The 18,873-nt window shown below is 43.9% G+C and overlaps 1 protein-coding gene across 13 annotated transcripts in view; it reads left to right on the forward strand.

Moving 5' to 3' along the window:
- pxb overlaps positions 1–18,873 on the forward strand; it is a 525,449-nt gene that overhangs the window by 496,622 nt on the left and 9,954 nt on the right. For all 13 annotated transcript variants that reach the window (XM_067347452.1, XM_067347451.1, XM_067347455.1 and 10 more), the window contains 2 exons: positions 3,899–4,133; positions 15,784–15,895. In XM_067347452.1, coding sequence (XP_067203553.1) covers positions 3,899–4,133; positions 15,784–15,895 — 347 coding nt within the window. The remainder of the gene's footprint in view (positions 1–3,898; positions 4,134–15,783; positions 15,896–18,873) is intronic.

An 18,873-nucleotide genomic window follows, 5' to 3' on the forward strand; every position in this document is an offset into this window, starting at 1 on the left:
TCTTCAAGCATGGCTTTACATTTAACATCGGTTACACTATTTCTAGCGCGGTTTTATATCACTGCTATTATTTCCACTTCAATGAAGTCGAAGGTGCATTGGGACGATTGATGCGCCACCACGTGAACTGGTTGCATGAAGGTGTATGAGAATCGGGAAAGTCGGAGGAAAACGGGAGGAACGCCATGAAAGCGCAAGAGCGTGGTACGGCGGGTACGGGTGGGGGGGGGGGGGGGGGGGCGGCAGTTAATTAGCCCGAGTTAAAAGCTCGGCTTAAATGACCTATTCAGCGCTTAGCGCCGAGCGAATTCACTTCGACTCCGCCGAGGAAGATCGCGAAGAGCACGCGCGTCGCCGCGACGCTGTCCCGCGTCTCCGTTTCGCACAGACTTAGGCCGCTTTCACACCCGGAAACTTGTCGCGCTGTAACGATCGAACATTGAAAAGATTAAAGTTAAGAAAGTGATATCTTTTTATGAGAGTTTTCTATTTTTAAGGGAGTGAGTCTTCTTTCTAAGAAAAAAAATGTAAAGAATATCTTCTCATACCCCTTTCGTATAAATGAAATATCACTTAGAGAGGCAACTTTTCTTAGACTTTCGTCCCCGGGATCTTTCTTAGGTTGAGAGTCTTTGCTTTTATTCGAGCGAGCTTAATTTAATTTCTTTCCGCGCTTTCGAAAACCATTGGCGGTGTGAAAGCGGCTTGAAGCGTTTCCTGCGTCGCCTGCCAGCCGTGCTTTGCCTCGTCGCCCTTCGACAACCACCGCCGTATCATCATGACTAAATGAAATCCATTAGGAAATGGAAGACCGGGCTGCACAGCAGACAGTCGCGAGCGGGCGTAATGAAAAATCATTACGATGACTATGACGAAGCACAGGGGAAAGAATTGATGTGACGGGCGAAAATGCGATACCGATGTCCCAATGAGGATGTAAATGCGGAGGGATAAAGCTCCATCGGAAATAATCGGTGCTTTGCAATATTAATTATAGTTATATAAAATTTATGCCAGCTGCGAGAAAATATGCCGCTCTTACGAATTTAAGCGCAGTTTGAAGAACGATTTAGCGAGGCCGTGCAAGTGCATCAAGGAATAATTTTTTTCATTAATTGAAAAAACAGGAATACCGTATCTGTTTATATATGTAACACTTTTTTATACACGCAATTCTCTTAAAAGTTACATGAAAGATGCACGAGCGTTGTTTACACGATGCTCCTCCAAGTCAAAGCTCTTTATGCGCCAAGTCGCGAAGCAGAAATCACGTTTAACGATAATCGATCAGTCCGTATTTTCACACCCTTTTTCCACCCTTCTTTCCCGCGCTCGCATAGCACCCTCAATCCTTTCCTACCTTCCGACGTAGAAGACGCTGATCTCTTCGTGTTCTCCGGCTTCTTTCCTCGACCTACTACTAGAAGTGCACTACGAGTTGTTAACCTTAGCTTGCGGTTTAATTACACGGGCAAATATTATCGAACTGACGGAGTTAATTAGATAATTAAAACTTGAAGGGTAAACTACTTTACCGAGCCGAGAGCGGCGCGCCGGTCTTTGAATATACATGAACGTGTACATGCAGATAACGTGGGTGTATGCGCAGCTGCAAGTTGAAAGATGTAAGACGGAGGATCGACAGAGTGCCGCAAACCAAAGATTCTCCGCGTTTAATCTGCAATTTTGTATCTTGAACAGAAGAACATCGAAGGAGATAAAATTATGAGGAAAAATCCAGTCGTCAAGTCATATATACGTTTCTTTACTTTGTGCATCCATGGAAATGTATTTAATTTGGTAGTTTCTCTTTTTTAATAAATATAACGTTAATTTTATTAGAAAGTAGTTAATCTATTTTTAATTTAAAAAAAAGTTTAAGAGAGAGAGAGATTTTAATACATATAAAATAATATGTGTATACATATTTTTTTTTTATTTTTGTTTATCTTATCTATTGCAATATAATTCATTTAATTTGTGCTATAATGCGATATAGAAAATGTAGAAAATTAAATAAATTATACGTGACTTATCTCGTGATTTACGACTATGTGGCGTCAACGACACGTAACCGTTGACGAAGAAATCCCTTTAAAAAGGAAACTGCGCCGAGATCAGCGGCCTTATGTTTCCGGCGTCATTATCTCTGGTCGGCAGAGCTCGCGACCCTCGTCAGAGTCAGCGTTTATACCGCGAATCCTCTCGGATAAGTGAATCCCCTCAGTCGCAGGGGACGAATCGAGTTTAAACGCTTTAACCCGTGCGAGCCGCGATTAGTGGAGACGACTGTGACCGTGATGGACAGGTCAGAAATGCGCGCGTGTACCGCGAGGTCTACATCGTGCGAAATTTCGCAGTAAATGCCCGACGAACCGTTAGACATACTTGATCCAAAACGTGAAATATAAGCAGGCTCTGAAGAAAAAATATATAAATTAGTTATCATTTTATTTCCCATAGGATTGAAAATTTTTCAAAGCTATTACACTGAAAAAATGTAGAAAATTCTAACAATCTGAAAATAAATAGATCAAATTAAATTCGACTTGGTAACTTTTATAGCTTTTATCATTTCAAATGTGAGAAAGTTTTGGAACAAAATAAAATATCTGTTCTTTTCGAGATTTTCAAGTATCAACTTTGCCGCTTTTAGAAGCAGCAACTCGAAAAGCATCATAACTTGTAATCCGATTGCTTATTTAATAGCATAAATGCTACTATCTAATATTAGATTAGAATTACAATTCAGAGTTGGACTGACCGCGGTCCGCGCAAAATACAACATTAATTCAAAGTGAGAGGATGGACCAATTTATGCACATATTACAGACGTATATATTTGTACAATCGTGCAGATACGGGCCAAGTAGCAGTCACGACCGCGTTATTATGCGCTCGTCGAGCATATGTTAATTCGCGTAGAAGATGATGAATACGGCGAAGAATTGCTGCTGCACCGGGTGTTTCAGAATTATCACACTTCTTACCTTTTAATATTAAATATCGCGATGCTTAAATTTCTGTTACAATCAAAAATCCATTTGAAAAATTAAACAATAAAATATCATTATATTTATTTATACCTTGAAATATAAATTCTGAATTCAAAATTTTTGGCATTAATTCACGATAAATGCTTTTGCCCCTTAACTGCCTATTATTTTATACTTATTGATAGCTTGAAATTTTTATTGACAAAAAAATTAATGTTAAATTATTAGGAAAAAATACGTTATTAAAAGGAAGTGCAACGGCTCCGAGACACCCTATATACATATAAAACGCTGATAGGCAAACGCAGTGCCCGATTCATTAAAGTTTACACCGAGGAAAGCTCTCGAGCGCGCCCACAGCAAAGCGCCCGCCTGTACAAACAATTGCAACGAGCTCCCAACTAATCTGGTGTGTCGACGGGGGCTGGTCGGACGATGGGGATGGAGTGGCGGAGAGAGAGAGAGGGTAGGAGATGAGAGCAAAGTAGAATATCAACATCCTCCGCTCGTCCAACTTGAGGAATTCGCCGTGAGCTCTCCGAGATGATGTTTCGAATGAAACCAGACGCGACGTATAGAATCGTACCGACTGACCGAGTTTAATCTGCAATGTTCAAATGTTTGAAATGCAGATATCGCATCGTATCGCATTTATTGATGAGAGACGATCAAAATTTGCAAAATTTCCAACTGAAATTTCCAATTTTTAATAGGAAAACTATGGCGAGTGTTTAATTATCGTTGGAAAATATATCGCACGACGGAGAAGTTCTCGTTAAAATTAGCATCGCAGTTCGCGACGCCGTCTCATAACTTGCTCTATTATGAGTTAATATATATTGAAAATATATATATATCTATGCTATTCATCTAACAATGTCATCTCTTTCTGTCCGTTACAGGCACAAGCGGAAAGTGCAGAATCTGCTGCCGTGCAAGAGCGCAGCGGGCGCAGCGGCGGTCGCCGGGCGGGGCCGCGTGCTGCCGGACGGCCAGCCGCATCCGGGCCCCGGCATCGGCGGCGGCGGCGGTGCCGGCGGCGCCGTCCTCTACGAAGACCTGCCGGATCACGCGGTGTCGCATTCACAGCTGCACAACCACCTGCCGGCGGGCCACGGTCAGGCGCCGACGATCGAGGTACGAAATTCCGAGGCGCACCCGCGGGGGGCCCCCTCGCCGCCCGCACGCGAACCACCGCTGCTACCTGCACGCAGGGAAACGAGACCGCCGCAGCCGCACCATCTCGACTATCTCGACTACCGCGACCCCAGGTCGATACTGCGCGTCCAGGACAAGCCGTCGCGGGCGGTCCTGGGCGGCTACCGGACGCCGCGCGCCCTCCTGGCGAAGTCGCAGGGGGTCCCGCTGTCGATCGCCGCCACCGCCCAGTCGTCCGCCCCCCGGCTCGCTTCGGGCGGCATCGCCGCGAACAGTCCGCTGTTACTGCAAAACGAGAATAACTTTCTGCGCGACAGCCACCTGCTGCTGGCCACGCAGAACGCGCTGATCACGAGCCAGCGGCCCCCCTCGCCCCCCAGTCCACCCTCGCCGACGGTAATTTCCCGCGGAGAAGTTTCGTCGTGTGCGGACCTCGTCGTCGCCTTTCCCGTCGTCGCCGACGGCCTCACCACGGCCGACGTGCGAGTGCCCGCGAGACCCCGTGACTCCGGTATTCCGATCACACCCACTCACCGACCCAGACTTCTGCGTGCCTCCCCCGCCCGGACGCCGTCGAGTCCCGCCGGGTCGACGACGGGCTCCGCGGTGACGAGGTTCGCAGTCCGAGAGGAGGGCCGCAGGCGGCCCTCGGTGGACTCCGAGGGCTATTCCTACATAGACTTTAAAGACTTGGACCTGGAATCCGCCAGGTATGGGCGCGCGGAGACCGCGAACAATCTGCGCGGCGGCAGACGTTTGTTGCGCTCGGCGGCAACGAGATCGAGCTCGATCGACTCCGACGGCTACGCGTACATCGTCGACTCGCACATCGGCGGCAGGAGAGCGCCCGGCGCCGCCAGGCGGCTCGTCGCCGACGGCACCGAGGAGGAGGTCTGTCCGCTGTGCACCATGCAGCAGATACACCACCTCCTCAGCCAGCCGGAGCGCGAGCACGTCTACGTGCGCGTCCAGGACACGTGACACGCGCCGTCCTGGCCGTCGGCCGACAGCCTTATCGCGGCGTAGATTCCCCGCGTATCCGGGATCCGTCCCGGACACGTCCCCAGATCCGAACGCGTGTCTACGAGACACGGTAGTTTCAACATATCTCGCGCGAATATCGCGTGTCGGCCAAGGTCGACATTCGATTACCGAGCGCGTCGCGCTATCTTCTTGTGCCGTGGCCGCGATGTGACGTGACGCGACGTGACGTGACGTGACGTGACGCAACGCGACGCGACGCGACGCGACGCGACGCGACGCGATGCGACGTGACGCGACGCAAACGCGGCAGCGTAGACGAGGCAGTTGTTGCTGCGCCTTGTCTAAGATTATCGTCGTACATTATCGGGCGCACTTCGAGTTCCGGCGAGCGGACGGAGGCGGAACACCAGGTATTCCACTGATATTGACACTAAAGGCTGTGTGTGCTTCGTGATTCGATCATTGTTTCCTCTGCGAGAGCGCTGTTGATTCAATATTTAGTTTTAAAATCCATATCTTTCGTAAGCTCTCGATATTTGTAATTCTGACCGAGAAATCATGAAATAGCGTTAGTAAATTGCAATAGGCAAAATTGATCAGTATTTGCAAATGAAATCACGTTCAATTTTTATACAAAATTCCACATCATCCAACAGATGCCGGTGCATGGATAAAAATGCAAAGCAATTTCCTGTGCTTTTTTATTTGTGAATACTGATTAATTTGTCTTAAAAGAATTTATTAAAAACAAAAAAAAATTGCATCAAAAAAAAATTCTGAAATATTCAGATTACACGATGTTTTTTCACTAGCTGAAGACTGTAGAAGTTAGTTTTTTCACGTTTCTAGAGAGATAATAGAGCTAGAAAAGAGAAGCGATTCTATATGCACTACGCTTAAACGCAAATTGAAATTTACTGATATACACTAAATTATAAGATAACTTTATTATATGATATTTGCTAAAAAGAAGCATCTTGTAATCTAACAGCCAAAAGAAGAAGTGCAAAAATGTTTAAATTGCAATACGGTCACTCGAATGCTTATTTCTGATAGGAAAACGTATATGGCACGATGATATAAAAATAAGCATTTAGTATAGTTATTCATTGAGACATCAACATCTCTCGTAGAGGAAACTATTACCGTCTCTTGAGTCCTTTGTCCGCAATAATATTTGCGCATAGAGAAATAACTTTTGCCAATTCACTGATTAACCAATTAAACATTCGAGTCACGCAAGCTTTCACTCATCAACCAGTGTCGCGTTTGTTCGTTGCCGCCATCGAACGCGGAGACGCCGGGGGACGGGGGCTAGTCAGTATTTATTTTGTTACTTCGGAGCCGTGCCCGCGTAACCCCACAAACTAACCAAAATCGGAGGAATGCGTAACGTGCAAAAAGAAAAAAAAAAAAGAGAGAAAGCATTGACGCGGTGGGATATCGGATAAAGAATGGAAACCGGTGGGCGCGCGGGGCCTTATTCGTCGGTTGCGCGGGCACGGCAACCGGGCGCACTCCATGGTTGTAAATAGATTAGAAATTAGACTCGTAAATTTTGTAAATAGCACTTACAGAAGAACGATCGACAGGATTTAATATATATATATATATATATAAATATATATATAAAGAAAGAAAAGAGGGGGAAGGAAGACACGCAAAAGTCGGTCAAAAAGTATCGCGAGAAAGTAGAATCTAATTTCCCGATTTGTAAATTAGCATTGTCATTATAATTGCGATTATTGACACTGCTATTATTATCCTCGCCTTCATTACTATTACGATTATTACGATTTAACATTAACTATTATTATTATTACCATTATTTATTACCGTTAAATACACACACCATCTCGCCGGACGGTCGGCAACGGTGTTGTCCTGTAAATAACGTCGCGAGCTCGTTAAGGCGAAAAGCGAAACGACGGTTCTGTGTATATCTTGAGTTAATGAAAGTTCGTGGAGAGAGCGAGAGAGTGAGAGAGAACGAAGAGGAAGCTTGGAGGATATTTGAGGAAAATAAAATTACTTTGCTGAAAAATTTGACGAGGAGTGGTTATTGACCCGGTCCACAATCCTGTCCCATCCCACGCATCCCATCACGATGCGCGTGCGATCAAATACAGGATCGCGGATTACTTTAAGCAAGCATCTCGAGACCGAGTCGACGAGAACGCTCGCGCGCGAGTAAGAAAGGGAGATGTGCCCGTTTCTCTCTCGTGTGCCAAAAATCGTCTCCCGACATAACGACGACACACGTGGACACGGAATAACCACTTCTGTGTTCAAATTTTTTCCTACTGTCTGGAAGAAATCGCTCCGCTCGGTTGCATCGATTGGTTCAATACTTTTGTGTTAATCTCGGGCCAATTCTTTTTCAATATTTAAAATATTCCTAGATTGAAACAAAACTTTCTCTTGATGCAGGACTTCTTTTTCACGTCGGATAATTTTTTCACGCGTTTAAAATCTTTAATTTAAAATGGAAATTTTTTTTGTATTCTTTTTTGTCGGATGATTCTGACGGACAAAAGATCGGCGTTTAAATCTGTATTTTACGCAAAGACAAAGAAATTCAGTGCGTGGACCACGATCTTTTCTAATGTCGATGCAGCCAGCGAGCTCTTTTTCGGTAATGAATTCTCACGCAAATAGGAAAAGATGGGAAAGAAAGTAGGCCAGAGGAAACGCGAGAGGTCAAAGGGAAAAGAATAAAGGGCGGCTTCTGGAGGGTGCGAGAAAGATAGAAGGGGAGAGAAGATTGACGCGTCACCATTGTGCCGCGTCACCTTTGCTTCCCGAGAGCGATTGCCATCTTTCGCGCGGACGAATAGATCTCTAATTTCGCAAATGGAGCCGAGCAAATATCCAGCGACGCGACGCGAGAACCTTCTTTTTCTTCTCCTTCTTCTGCTTTCTCTCCGCGGCCTTGGCCCGTGTAATTTAATTGCCGAAGGGATGGCGAAAGGGGACGCGCGTCTCATGTCCTCCCCGCTTCATCCCGGACGCAGCCAGCGTGGACTGTTACTACTTGGCACGAGTTTGAGAGGTCGACGCTCGAAAATCTCGATAACCACGCATCGCCGATTTCGATTCGCGCGGCTCTTTCTCTTCGCTCGTGATTGCCGACGGCTTGTTGATTCGCCAACGAACGAACAAGGGGCATAAATATTTGAGCGGCGCGACAAGAAAGCGACTTACGATTTTCGAGGAGAAACAAAACGCGAGCGAACACCTGCTTCGATTTTCATTCTCGCCGTGAAAAGAACTCGACGAAGGGCTCGCCGCTCCAATTGTTTTTGCGACGCATTCGCGATTTCTGCGGTGTCAAAGGACTTTAGAACGTTTCACCATGCGTTCTCAAAGCGAAATGCAATTCTATAGAATCAAAATAACCAGTTACCGTCGTATCGCGCGAGTCGCTACAGTCACAAGTCATCTTGGAATCGCGAAAAATTAACAAACGATATATCCATAGATGAAGGATCTACGGATAACCTGACACACCCTGTATATTTTTCAAGATCTGGATTTTATCGCGGAAATAAGAGCTGAAGGGAAGTAAAAAGTGTTCGTTCGCTGAATAACGGCGGTGGATTTTCTTTAGAAATTCTGAGAATAAGACATCGTGCGCCGCATATAAGAGCTGATATTTGACGCTATTCTGCGATGCGAGGATGTTCTGGTGAAATTAATCAAATTAAGAGTCTCACTTAAAGATTCACGATTGAATTCCGATGATCTTGATAGCCATGTGTCATTTAGGATTGCATTCTTTTATTTCTGGCACTCACGCCAGGAGCTTTTTCCGCGTGATTTTTTGCCGCGGACTACGTGACAGGCTGTCGATTTCGCCAAGTCGAAAAGCAGGCTTAAATATTTGAATGTCGACGACTCAAAAGAATTTGGTAGACCAGAAAATCTCGACAGTGACGTGTCGCCGGTTTACCGACCATTCTCTCCTCCTCGCGTTTCCGCCGAAGAGGTTTCTTTTCTCTAAAAATGCTTCCCGCTGACGTCTTCCCGGGCGAGCATGAAAAGAGGTCAAGTAAAACTCAAATATTTGAATATTATTAAGCCGTTCGCGTACGTCGAACTCACATATGCAACGCAGTCAATTTCCGAAACGCTCGCTTGTCTAGTTTAAATGATTCACCATTCAGCCTCAAACATGTCCAATTACCTTTGCATAGATGAGAAGGATAACGAATAGAAAATCTTAAATATTTTAGAATATTGATATAACGTGAGTTCTGCGATTTTACAAAATTTAACATTGCTTAGACAAGCTATGTTTGTAATTTTAAAGAATCATATTACGTTTTACAATCTATTATAATTGCAAATCGATATTTTTTAATGAAAGAAAAGAATGAAATGAACATTTTTCGAATATATTTAATCTTTCGAATATATTTAGCCCTCCAATTTGTCTGTTATCAGATAAATTTAGTAGACTGTCGGAATACATTTTCTCCGTTTCGATCGCAAGCCCTTCGAGAATGCAATATTCAATTTTCACCAATTGGATTATTTATTAAAGAACTCGATAACGAAATTTTTCATGTTGCTCGCGCAGTTAAAATGCAATACGGGGCAAATGTTACCCAAGTTGCACGCGTGATAAGGAAATTACAGCCGGTGCAGGTATCATTTCGACTACGAGAGTGGGTTCCACGGGGTTCATTCGACGGCGACTAGACGGTAATTATTTCGTCCGCGGGCTCTTTTTACCGTTATCGATCCCGTCATAAATCTCGCGCACCGGATAAGCCGGTAGACGGCCAATCCGCCAGCGGAAGTCTATCGATCTAGCATCCACCTGTTGTCGGCTCGATTACGCGCGCCGGTTGCCGCGTCGTTAGCCCGAGACGGTGTATCTGCAGCGACATAACGATCGGGAAGCGGGGCAGGCGGGAGGGAACGGCTGGCCGCCCCGGACTTAGAACCTAATGCAATTGGCGCAGTAACTAACAATTAGCGGGTTACGGTAACGCGACACAGTCACGATATATCGGCGCACACACGGAACAAGCTCGATATTATCCGCAGCATGTAGCACGCCGCGGCATATCAGTGTAATTGATTTTCGAGACGTTCGATATACGTAAAACGACGTACATTGGAAAACATTCATTATGAAAAGTAGTAGTTGACATACTCCGACGTTATCGGCAGAATGAAGATGTATCTCTCATCGCGATGAAAAAAAAATTGTCAACGTAAAGAGCCACCATTTTTACTTCACAAGATATAAATCTTCCGCTTTAATTTTTTTGCGTCAATTGTTTTCTGATAAAGTTGCAACAATTTTAGTGGCTGGTATATTCAACTTATACTTCTGCAGACTGAGTTTGACACTGATTTCAACCGCGTAAAGTACAAGCGAAACAATGTAATTACACCGCAGCATTACAATGTCTAGGAAACAATTTATGAAATTTATGGAATATATAATCTATTCGACGTATATAAAAGAGTTAATGCGTCAAATATTCGAAGACTCGATTTTCTCGCAAAACGCGTTTCCCGAGGAAATTCCACCTCGAATTTTTCGATCGATCGGAATTAATTCAGGAAAATCCCCGATTATTTATGTCGCGAACTTTCGCAGTTAGTTGAAAAGACCTGGCGGCCTTTCCTGCCCCTTCTTTCTCGATTAGGGCGCTCTAAGTATGCACTGTCGCCGACGTCCAAGAGAAGATCTAAGTTTAGCGAGCCGCCTGCGGGGACCGCGGGGTCATTAAAGCGATCAACTTTTCAAAGGCGCTCGCGAGCGCCAGCCCGGCCATTATGGGGAATATATAACAGACGTAGAATTTTAATACCGGTGGAAGAAATAGCGGAGAAAGAAGAGCGAGAAGTCGGTCACGTTTTTTACACGTTCCGCCTCCTCGGTGGAAGTGCAATTCGCGTACCGGGCATTGTAAAATCATTAGGATAATCAAGTCCGAATGAAACCGCGCCTAATATCAAGCTTCTCAGCCGGAAGATTGAAAATTCTTCGAACGTGTGGAACTTTGCCAGCTCTCGTAACTCGTCGAAAAATGTAGCAGCGCCTTTACGAGGGCGGAACTCTAAGGCCTGCCTTCTGTTCCTGGTAAATGCGAGATTATTTTTGCCTCTTACCGCGTATTCTAAAATGAAATTGAAGGAAGTAAGGAAATTAATATTAAAAGAAGGTTAAAAAGGATGTGCAAGATGAGAGACTTATAAAAATGTAATCGCGACAAGTGTATAGCGCAAAAGTTTATGCGTTAAAACTTGGGAGGAAAGTCGACTGAATCGAACGTGATGTATCTTGCGACAATTCTCACTTCATTTGTTTAGACTCAGTTCATGAAAATTCATTATTTGTTTAAAGGAGAACTCCTCTCGCCATTCTGCGCAGTTTAGGCGAGCTATGGACGGAAGTTCGATTCAGGAAAGCTGGTTCCGCCTTCGTTCTATCTCGCGCCTAATGGTGCCTAACTCAATTCCGAGAGGTCGAAGGTTGGACACGCGACTTGGCGAACTTGTAACTCGACTTTCGAGATACCCAACTCTATTTCTCGTGCACGAAGTAGAGCTATATACGCGGGGACGTTTAAGTAAAAATCATCTTGTCATCAGATCGAAATAATATGCAGTATACGTTTATCTTTGCTCTACATACAAAATACTTCAGTAATTTAATTAAAATTTAAAGAGAGTATCTAAAGAGTAAATAATAAAACCTAAAAAGTATCAAGTGCATCTAACATTAACCAAAAGAAATTATTAAAACATTTTAAGAAAAATAATTCAAGAACGAAAACTACTTTTAATATTTTCTTTCGTAAATTATTAAGTTATGGAGTATACATTAAAATTAATTAATAAAACATATGAAGAAAATATATAACTTCAATTTGGCGCGTCTTCGGTATTTTAGCAATACAATATTTATCTTCACAAGAAGAGAAATGTCTGACAAATTTTGTAGTAACGACAAGTACATCTTTGTATTTCCGACAATCTTGTTAAATTTACGAAGTAAGAGCACAAAGGCCCCAAGTGGGCTTAACACTCGAAAAAAATCGCAGACGCCCCGATGACGGCTTCCGCAGACTAAACACAATAATGAACCTTGTGCGCTTTCAAAACCGGCACTTACCGGCGTCTAGCCGGGGAAAAACGAGGGATCCTTTTTTTCGGCGGGACGGTAGCGCCGCTTCGGAAAATTCAATGGAGGATGCAAGGGCCGTCGGTTTCCTTTGCTTTGGTCACCTCCGCGCGCGGGCCACCGAGCAGTTAACTTGATTTCGGCAATTTGTACACTCGCGAGAGCATTCAGGCACTCCATTGCATCAGCAAACAGCAAACCAGATTGCAGATACTCGCGTACGCGAGAGCTACAAAAGCCGATCAAAATATCGAACATTCCGAAAGAAGCAACATTTTGCAAATTAAAATGTACATCATTTTTTGCAAGATTTGATTAAATCATATTTCTTCATAATTAAATTATATACGTAAACTATATTGCTCAGAAGCACTGTGAAAAATGAATATATGCCATTCTGTATGTCCACAATCTGTACACAATGTCCGAAAACTTGCAATTTTAATTTGCACGCGCGATATTATATCTGGTGGAACACAAAAATACGAATCTGGTGAAACACGTTAGTAAATCGAAGACATTTCAATGGCTTTTGCGTTTGATCGCGGCCCGCGATTGTTGCAACATAATATTGCTAACCGATAGCGAACGTAAAATAACATTTCATTCACAACCACGGCGATATCTGCATAAAGCTGTTTCGCGAGAAACTATTTCTGCGCACAATGAAATGCGATCGATCGGCCTCGTAAACCGAATACAAGTCGACAGGATGCATTTGCCGCTTTATTTTCTGTTCTCAACGTTTTTAAAAAGCCGACAATGACGTCCGACCTTTCGACCCACGCTCTTCCACCGCGCTTTTAGCTCGGCGAAGATTATTCGCGCGCACGCCGCGTCGCGATACGTGATTACGCGGCAATATTTCGGGGGAAAATACAGAAAATTGACACCGTGTATTACCGATACGTCCAATCAGATCTATTTATTCGTCGTGGAACAGCAGGAAGCGGGTCAATTCGAGAGATACAATTTTAGATAGAGACGTATATCGCGCGTCCACCCTCGATACTCCCACACGCTATCAGTGATATTTCACCCCCGCACAGGGTCGCACGTCGAATTTACATCACGCCGCGCCCGTCCGCTTCTACGCTAGGTCGTATTACCATTCGTCCGCGGTGAAAGCTATCCTCGTAAGGAATAAACTTTTAAATTAACATCCGCGACGAGATCGGACCACGCGCGGGTGGTCGCCATCCGGTGAATAAAGAGATCAAGATTATCGACAAAAATAAACGTGTCAACTGAGCGATATTCGAATACGAATATAGGTCACACGCGGAATCGCGATGCCCCAAAATCTTTTCACCATTTTATCAATTTTATGTCGACTTTTTCCATTATCGTTTACCGATTTTTCCAATTTTTACGACATTATACCGAATGTCCCAAAACTCGTAGATATTTTCTCACTGACAGATTCTCCGGCCAGTTTAAAATCGATTTTCCAATTGTATGAAAATGTCGAGGTTGCGATAGATTTCACGTTATAAGCGATCGTGGAAAAAAAACTTTTTCGCGGAACAAGCTTCGACAGGAAAAATAACCGACTTCATATTTGTCAGAGTTCGGAGTCGAATTCTGTCGGAGGATCCCAAAGAAGGATTTACGCTCCCGAAAATTTCACTCTTCTATTTTATTTACCTCGAAATAAAATCAAGGATAATATTGTTATCATGCTCCGTCAGCATTCCGAATTCAACGTAGGAAAAATTTCGCTCTTCGAAATTAGACTGGCATACAATTGCCATATACATTTATGTGTGTGTATGTTTGTGGTGCACAAGTGTGTATACGTGCACCACGCGGTGTATATCCGGTGGGATCACAGGACGTTATGGATCCCCGGCGAGTGCGAGACGATAGCGGGATAGATTGGGGATCGCAGCGCGCCATTTGCGCCCGTTAACGCGATACCCCCGGCCGAACCGGAGAGCGGCCGACGGCAAATTCACCTCGCAAACCACTGGGACACGAACACCGCCGCCGCCACGGAGACCGGAAAGCCCGGCTTGCGGGAGAGGCTTGCGACGACGAGACACACGAGCCGTTGGCTCGTGGGCGAGCTAACTCGAGGTGAAGGGATTAAATCGTTCGCGTCCGCGATTACGTCGTGTATTGGTTACACGCGCTTCTGCACCTTGTCTGTCGAGTGTTTCGATTAACCCTCGTGCCCTGCAGCGCAGAAAAATCTTCTCTCTCTCCGATCTTTCTTTTAATTTATATATATATATATTTCGTTAATAGTAAAATAATTAATTATTATTTACATTTCTTATGCTTTACACGTGAAAACACAACACACGTCTCAGCTATTAAAAATTGATGAAGTGTCGATAATTTTCAGTCGCACACACGAGCGGTTAAGAAGAGCGATGAAGTTTGCTGTTTAAAAATTGAAAAAAACGCGATTAATTTCGTACATGATTAAATTACAGATGTCCAACGTTCAAAATAGTGAACTCTGGTAAAAAGAATTGACTTCTTTTCTATCCATGTAAAGGATTTAAAATTCCAACAGAGGCGAGTGACTGTCGTGCGCGAAATTAATTGTTTAATCTGTCAACGAAAGTGCCAACAGAAACGAAATCACCGGGGAATGAATCTCGCCGCGAGATTGTTCTTTATTATCCGGCTATGATATATATATATATATATAGCGGCCCGCCAATTTAGGGATTAACTTTTGACGCCCACCGCTTTTGTTGACCGCGTCAGCGGAGTTTCCGGAGATCAGAATCCCGGCTTCGGCGGAGGAAGGATGAGAGTTCGAGAGCCTTCATCAGAGGATGAAAAAGGATGGGAGAGCGGAGAGAGGAGGTAGAAACGAGTTAATTGTCAGCCGGAAAACACAGAGTCGAAAGAGTGTTAAGGTTCTCGGCCCTGCCAGTCACCACCGAGTTTCTTCTCGCTTCTCTCACCCCTTCCTCTTCTCCTCTCCACTACCACCCCTTAGTTCGGCCGATTCTCTGCTCCGCATCTCTTTCCCTTATTCGCTAATTGTTTTCCAGCGCTGCCGTAAACAAGTCCCCGTTGACTAAAGAGCTTCGTAAAACAACCATGGAAACGCGAACCCCGGGCTCGTTCGCGTAACGAGCTGACCTATTTTTAGTCACAACTCGCGACTAATTACCCTTCAACCCTGGCGAAAGCGAGGGAAACGGCGCGGCGGTCTTAATCCTCAAACGACGCATAATTTATAACGCGGGATCAAGATTGTAACGAACGTGAAACTGATCGCGGCGTGTAACTCCTTAATTTTCAATTACTCGTGGACTAAGGACTCGCCGGTGCACTTTATCGATTTCTAATATTTAAGATACTTGCGTTTGCCGCGCCACTAGAAAAATATGAATCATGGATGGACGCCGTTTGAAAGTAATTCTATAAAAAGTGCGACGGATAAAAAATAGTTCAACTTTTTAGTTTTTTTTTTTTTTTGTTTTTCTTCACGTTCTCCCTTTTTCTCTAACCACATCTTTGTTATCACGGCAGATGCTGGACGTCAAGGACGGCGGGAGAGGGGTGTTCGTCTGCAGCAGCCCCGGTCCTGATCCTTACACATCGCAGGACCTCTATAATCCTGTCTACGAGGAGCTCAGCAACGGTAAGTGCCGATAATCGATGTTTACCTTGGGACGGCTTTGCCCGGGCGTCTCCTTTTACGCGTTGCGGTTTTTAACGGGGAAAAATCGCACTGAAGGATCTCGAGTACAACAATGCGACGGTGAAGAAAAAGGAATTAGAAATTTTATTGAAAGATTTAATTTGAAAAAGACAAACTTAAATTAGACGCGCGAGAATTCCCAATCGGATTTATTGAAAGATTCTTTATTTTATTCTTTTGCGTCCTATTTTTATACAGAATGCTCGCCAAGAAGCTGAAAAAATAATACGATTATCAATATTATTATCCAATTAGGCACTCTTGTCGCAAATAAGTTTTCATCAAAATAACATTATTACTGCATTTTTGATAAAAGTAGAAGAAGGAAATGTGAAAATAATTTATTGTGACACATTTTTGAGTTTGAAAATAATTGGTTGACGTATGAAAAGGTGAGTAAAATTACAATTATTATAGCGTTAATTTTAAGACCAACTGATATTAAAGACGTTTATTTCCACGCGTATTTAAATTTGTAGTTTGCAAGTAAAATTAATTTCTAATATTGTGTGCATGTGTGTGTGTGTGTGTGTGTGTGTGTGTGTGTGTAGTAAAGCAGATTGCACAAGTGAATATATATATGTTGTGTGTGTGTGTGTGTAAACTGTAAATTTACTTATGCAGTTTGCTTCATTACAACGCCAGAAATTAATTTTACTTGCAAACTGTACATTTGCACACTGTGTGAAATTTACACTTATAATAGTTGGTTCTCGAATTATCCACTGTAATAGTTGCAATTTTACACTAATTAAATCTCTTTACAGTGTGTATCTTAAAGTCTACCAGCTGATAAATTACACTGAATAAGTGAATCTTTCGCGAGGGTATTATTAAGATATCCCATTGCCTCGTCGGCGACGCGTCGAAAAGTATTCTCATGCAGACGCAAATCACGCACTCTCCTTTTAGATGAGACTCACTTATGAAGACGCCGGGGAGTACCTTCGGGGTCAAACACGCCCGCGGAAAAAAAACACTCACACACACACATAGGTACGGCACAAGTACACGAGTTTTCGAAACGGTGTGTCCGTCTGTCGGTTGGCTTAAACACGATTAACATACGGCTGCATTGAATCAGCGTTGAATCCCGCCGACTAACGCGCGCTTTGCGAGACTTCCTCGTCTGCCCCCCCCCCCCCCCTCTGCCCGCTCACCGTGCCGCTGCATCACCCTCTTCCGCAGCGGGACTGCATTTATCAGAATAATCCGGCAGATTCGCGTATGTCGCGATTTACGGAAAGATCTACGGCGCGGGAGATTTATGGGACAAAAAGAATCGAGATGCGGAACTTTTTGAGGACATCGGTACGGAAGGATTTTGGAAGTGAGAATCTGCGTGTCGAAAAGTTCGGTCCACGGGCGCGCGAATCTGCCGGAGTTCCAATGAGTTCGCGGGATTGAAAATGCGCGAAAAAGAAAGAGAGAGATTTATGCGACCGGGAAATCTATAAGATTACAATGGGATAGATTTGCCGGATGAAAAATGAGCGATAAATGTTTGCGGGCGGGAGCAAGGGTTCGCGATTCCATAAATCGTTGATTTTCCGAGAAGTCAGTGGGGAATGATCTATGAATATAAAACACCGCAGGGTACACGATTTCTGAGACAAAACCTGAAAAACTTGTATATGCATATGTATATTCAATAAAATGCATAAATATTCATTAAAAATTTATGAAGAAAAAAACAACAGGTATTCATAAACTTAAAAATTTTTGATGAATTAAAAAAATTGCGATCATCTGTAAATCCGAAGACAGTTCGTAGTGTTAAATAAAATTTTGCAATCAACAACAAATTTGTTTAATTATTTTTATTATAAATACATATTCGATTCCTGAAGTCGTTTTCGAAAAATGAGATTCTGATAAACGCAGTTCCACGGTTCTCGCCTGCTTCTCTCCCATAATCTCTTCGTGATCGTTTCGTCTCTCTTTCTCCCCCCCCCTCCCTCCCTCCCTCTCTCTCTCTCTCTCTCTCTCTCTCTCTCTCTCTCTCTCTCTCTCTCTCTCTCTCTTTCTCTCCGCAATGATACTGCTCTTCCACGCCGTCGTGTATTTTACCGAAGCGAGATAAGCGTGACACGACCTCTGACTTATACTTCCCATTAGTCGGACGGCTAATTAGTATGGTGATGAGGCTTTCGACGTTTGACGAGAACCCGGTAATCGAATATACATGCTACACCGCGTGCATTAGTCGTAACCACGGCCTCGACTTGCGTATATATCGCTATATACGCATCGTCGTTCTCCAGTTTCGAGACAAGAGGGAACATCGATCTCAAAGAGGGTGGTCCCTGTCCCTCGCGGGCTTGTAAAAACGCCAGGGAATTCATCGGATCACCTCGACGATCCGCTCGACGAGGGAGAATAAGCCGCGCGTTGCAAAATTTACAGTGTCGATCAAATTGTACTTGTCACAAATCGAATTCCTGACAAAATCATTTCCAAACACGAGAAAATAACTTTCATAACTTCGGAATTGTATTCTCCATTCGTAACTGTAGCCATATATCTTATATTTTTCAGATTCTTTCTCATTTATTTTTTTTTTTTTAAATTACTTTTCTGATCAAAATTAGTATATATTATTTACGACATTTTTTTCCAAGAAATAAGCAATACAGATTTGATCAGCACCGTTGACGTCGTTATTGGCTACTTTTCACGATCGCGAAGAAATCCGACGGTGAGAATCGAGAAGCGGATGTTGATGGTTAAGGGGTCATCCTCCTTGTCCATCGCGGAGGAGGCAACGGAGGGATATTTCGAGAGGACACTCGTCCGAGACGGGACGAAGGGATATCTCGAGAGGTTTAATGGCCAACAGAGTGCGGACTTAATGTGGAGAGCGGATAACACCTCCACTTCTATAACACCTCCAATCTGTTCGGGAATAGTTCGGCGCG

The sequence above is a fragment of the Linepithema humile genome, chromosome 1 (genome assembly GCF_040581485.1).
Source record: "Linepithema humile isolate Giens D197 chromosome 1, Lhum_UNIL_v1.0, whole genome shotgun sequence".
Taxonomy (NCBI): domain Eukaryota; kingdom Metazoa; phylum Arthropoda; class Insecta; order Hymenoptera; family Formicidae; genus Linepithema; species Linepithema humile.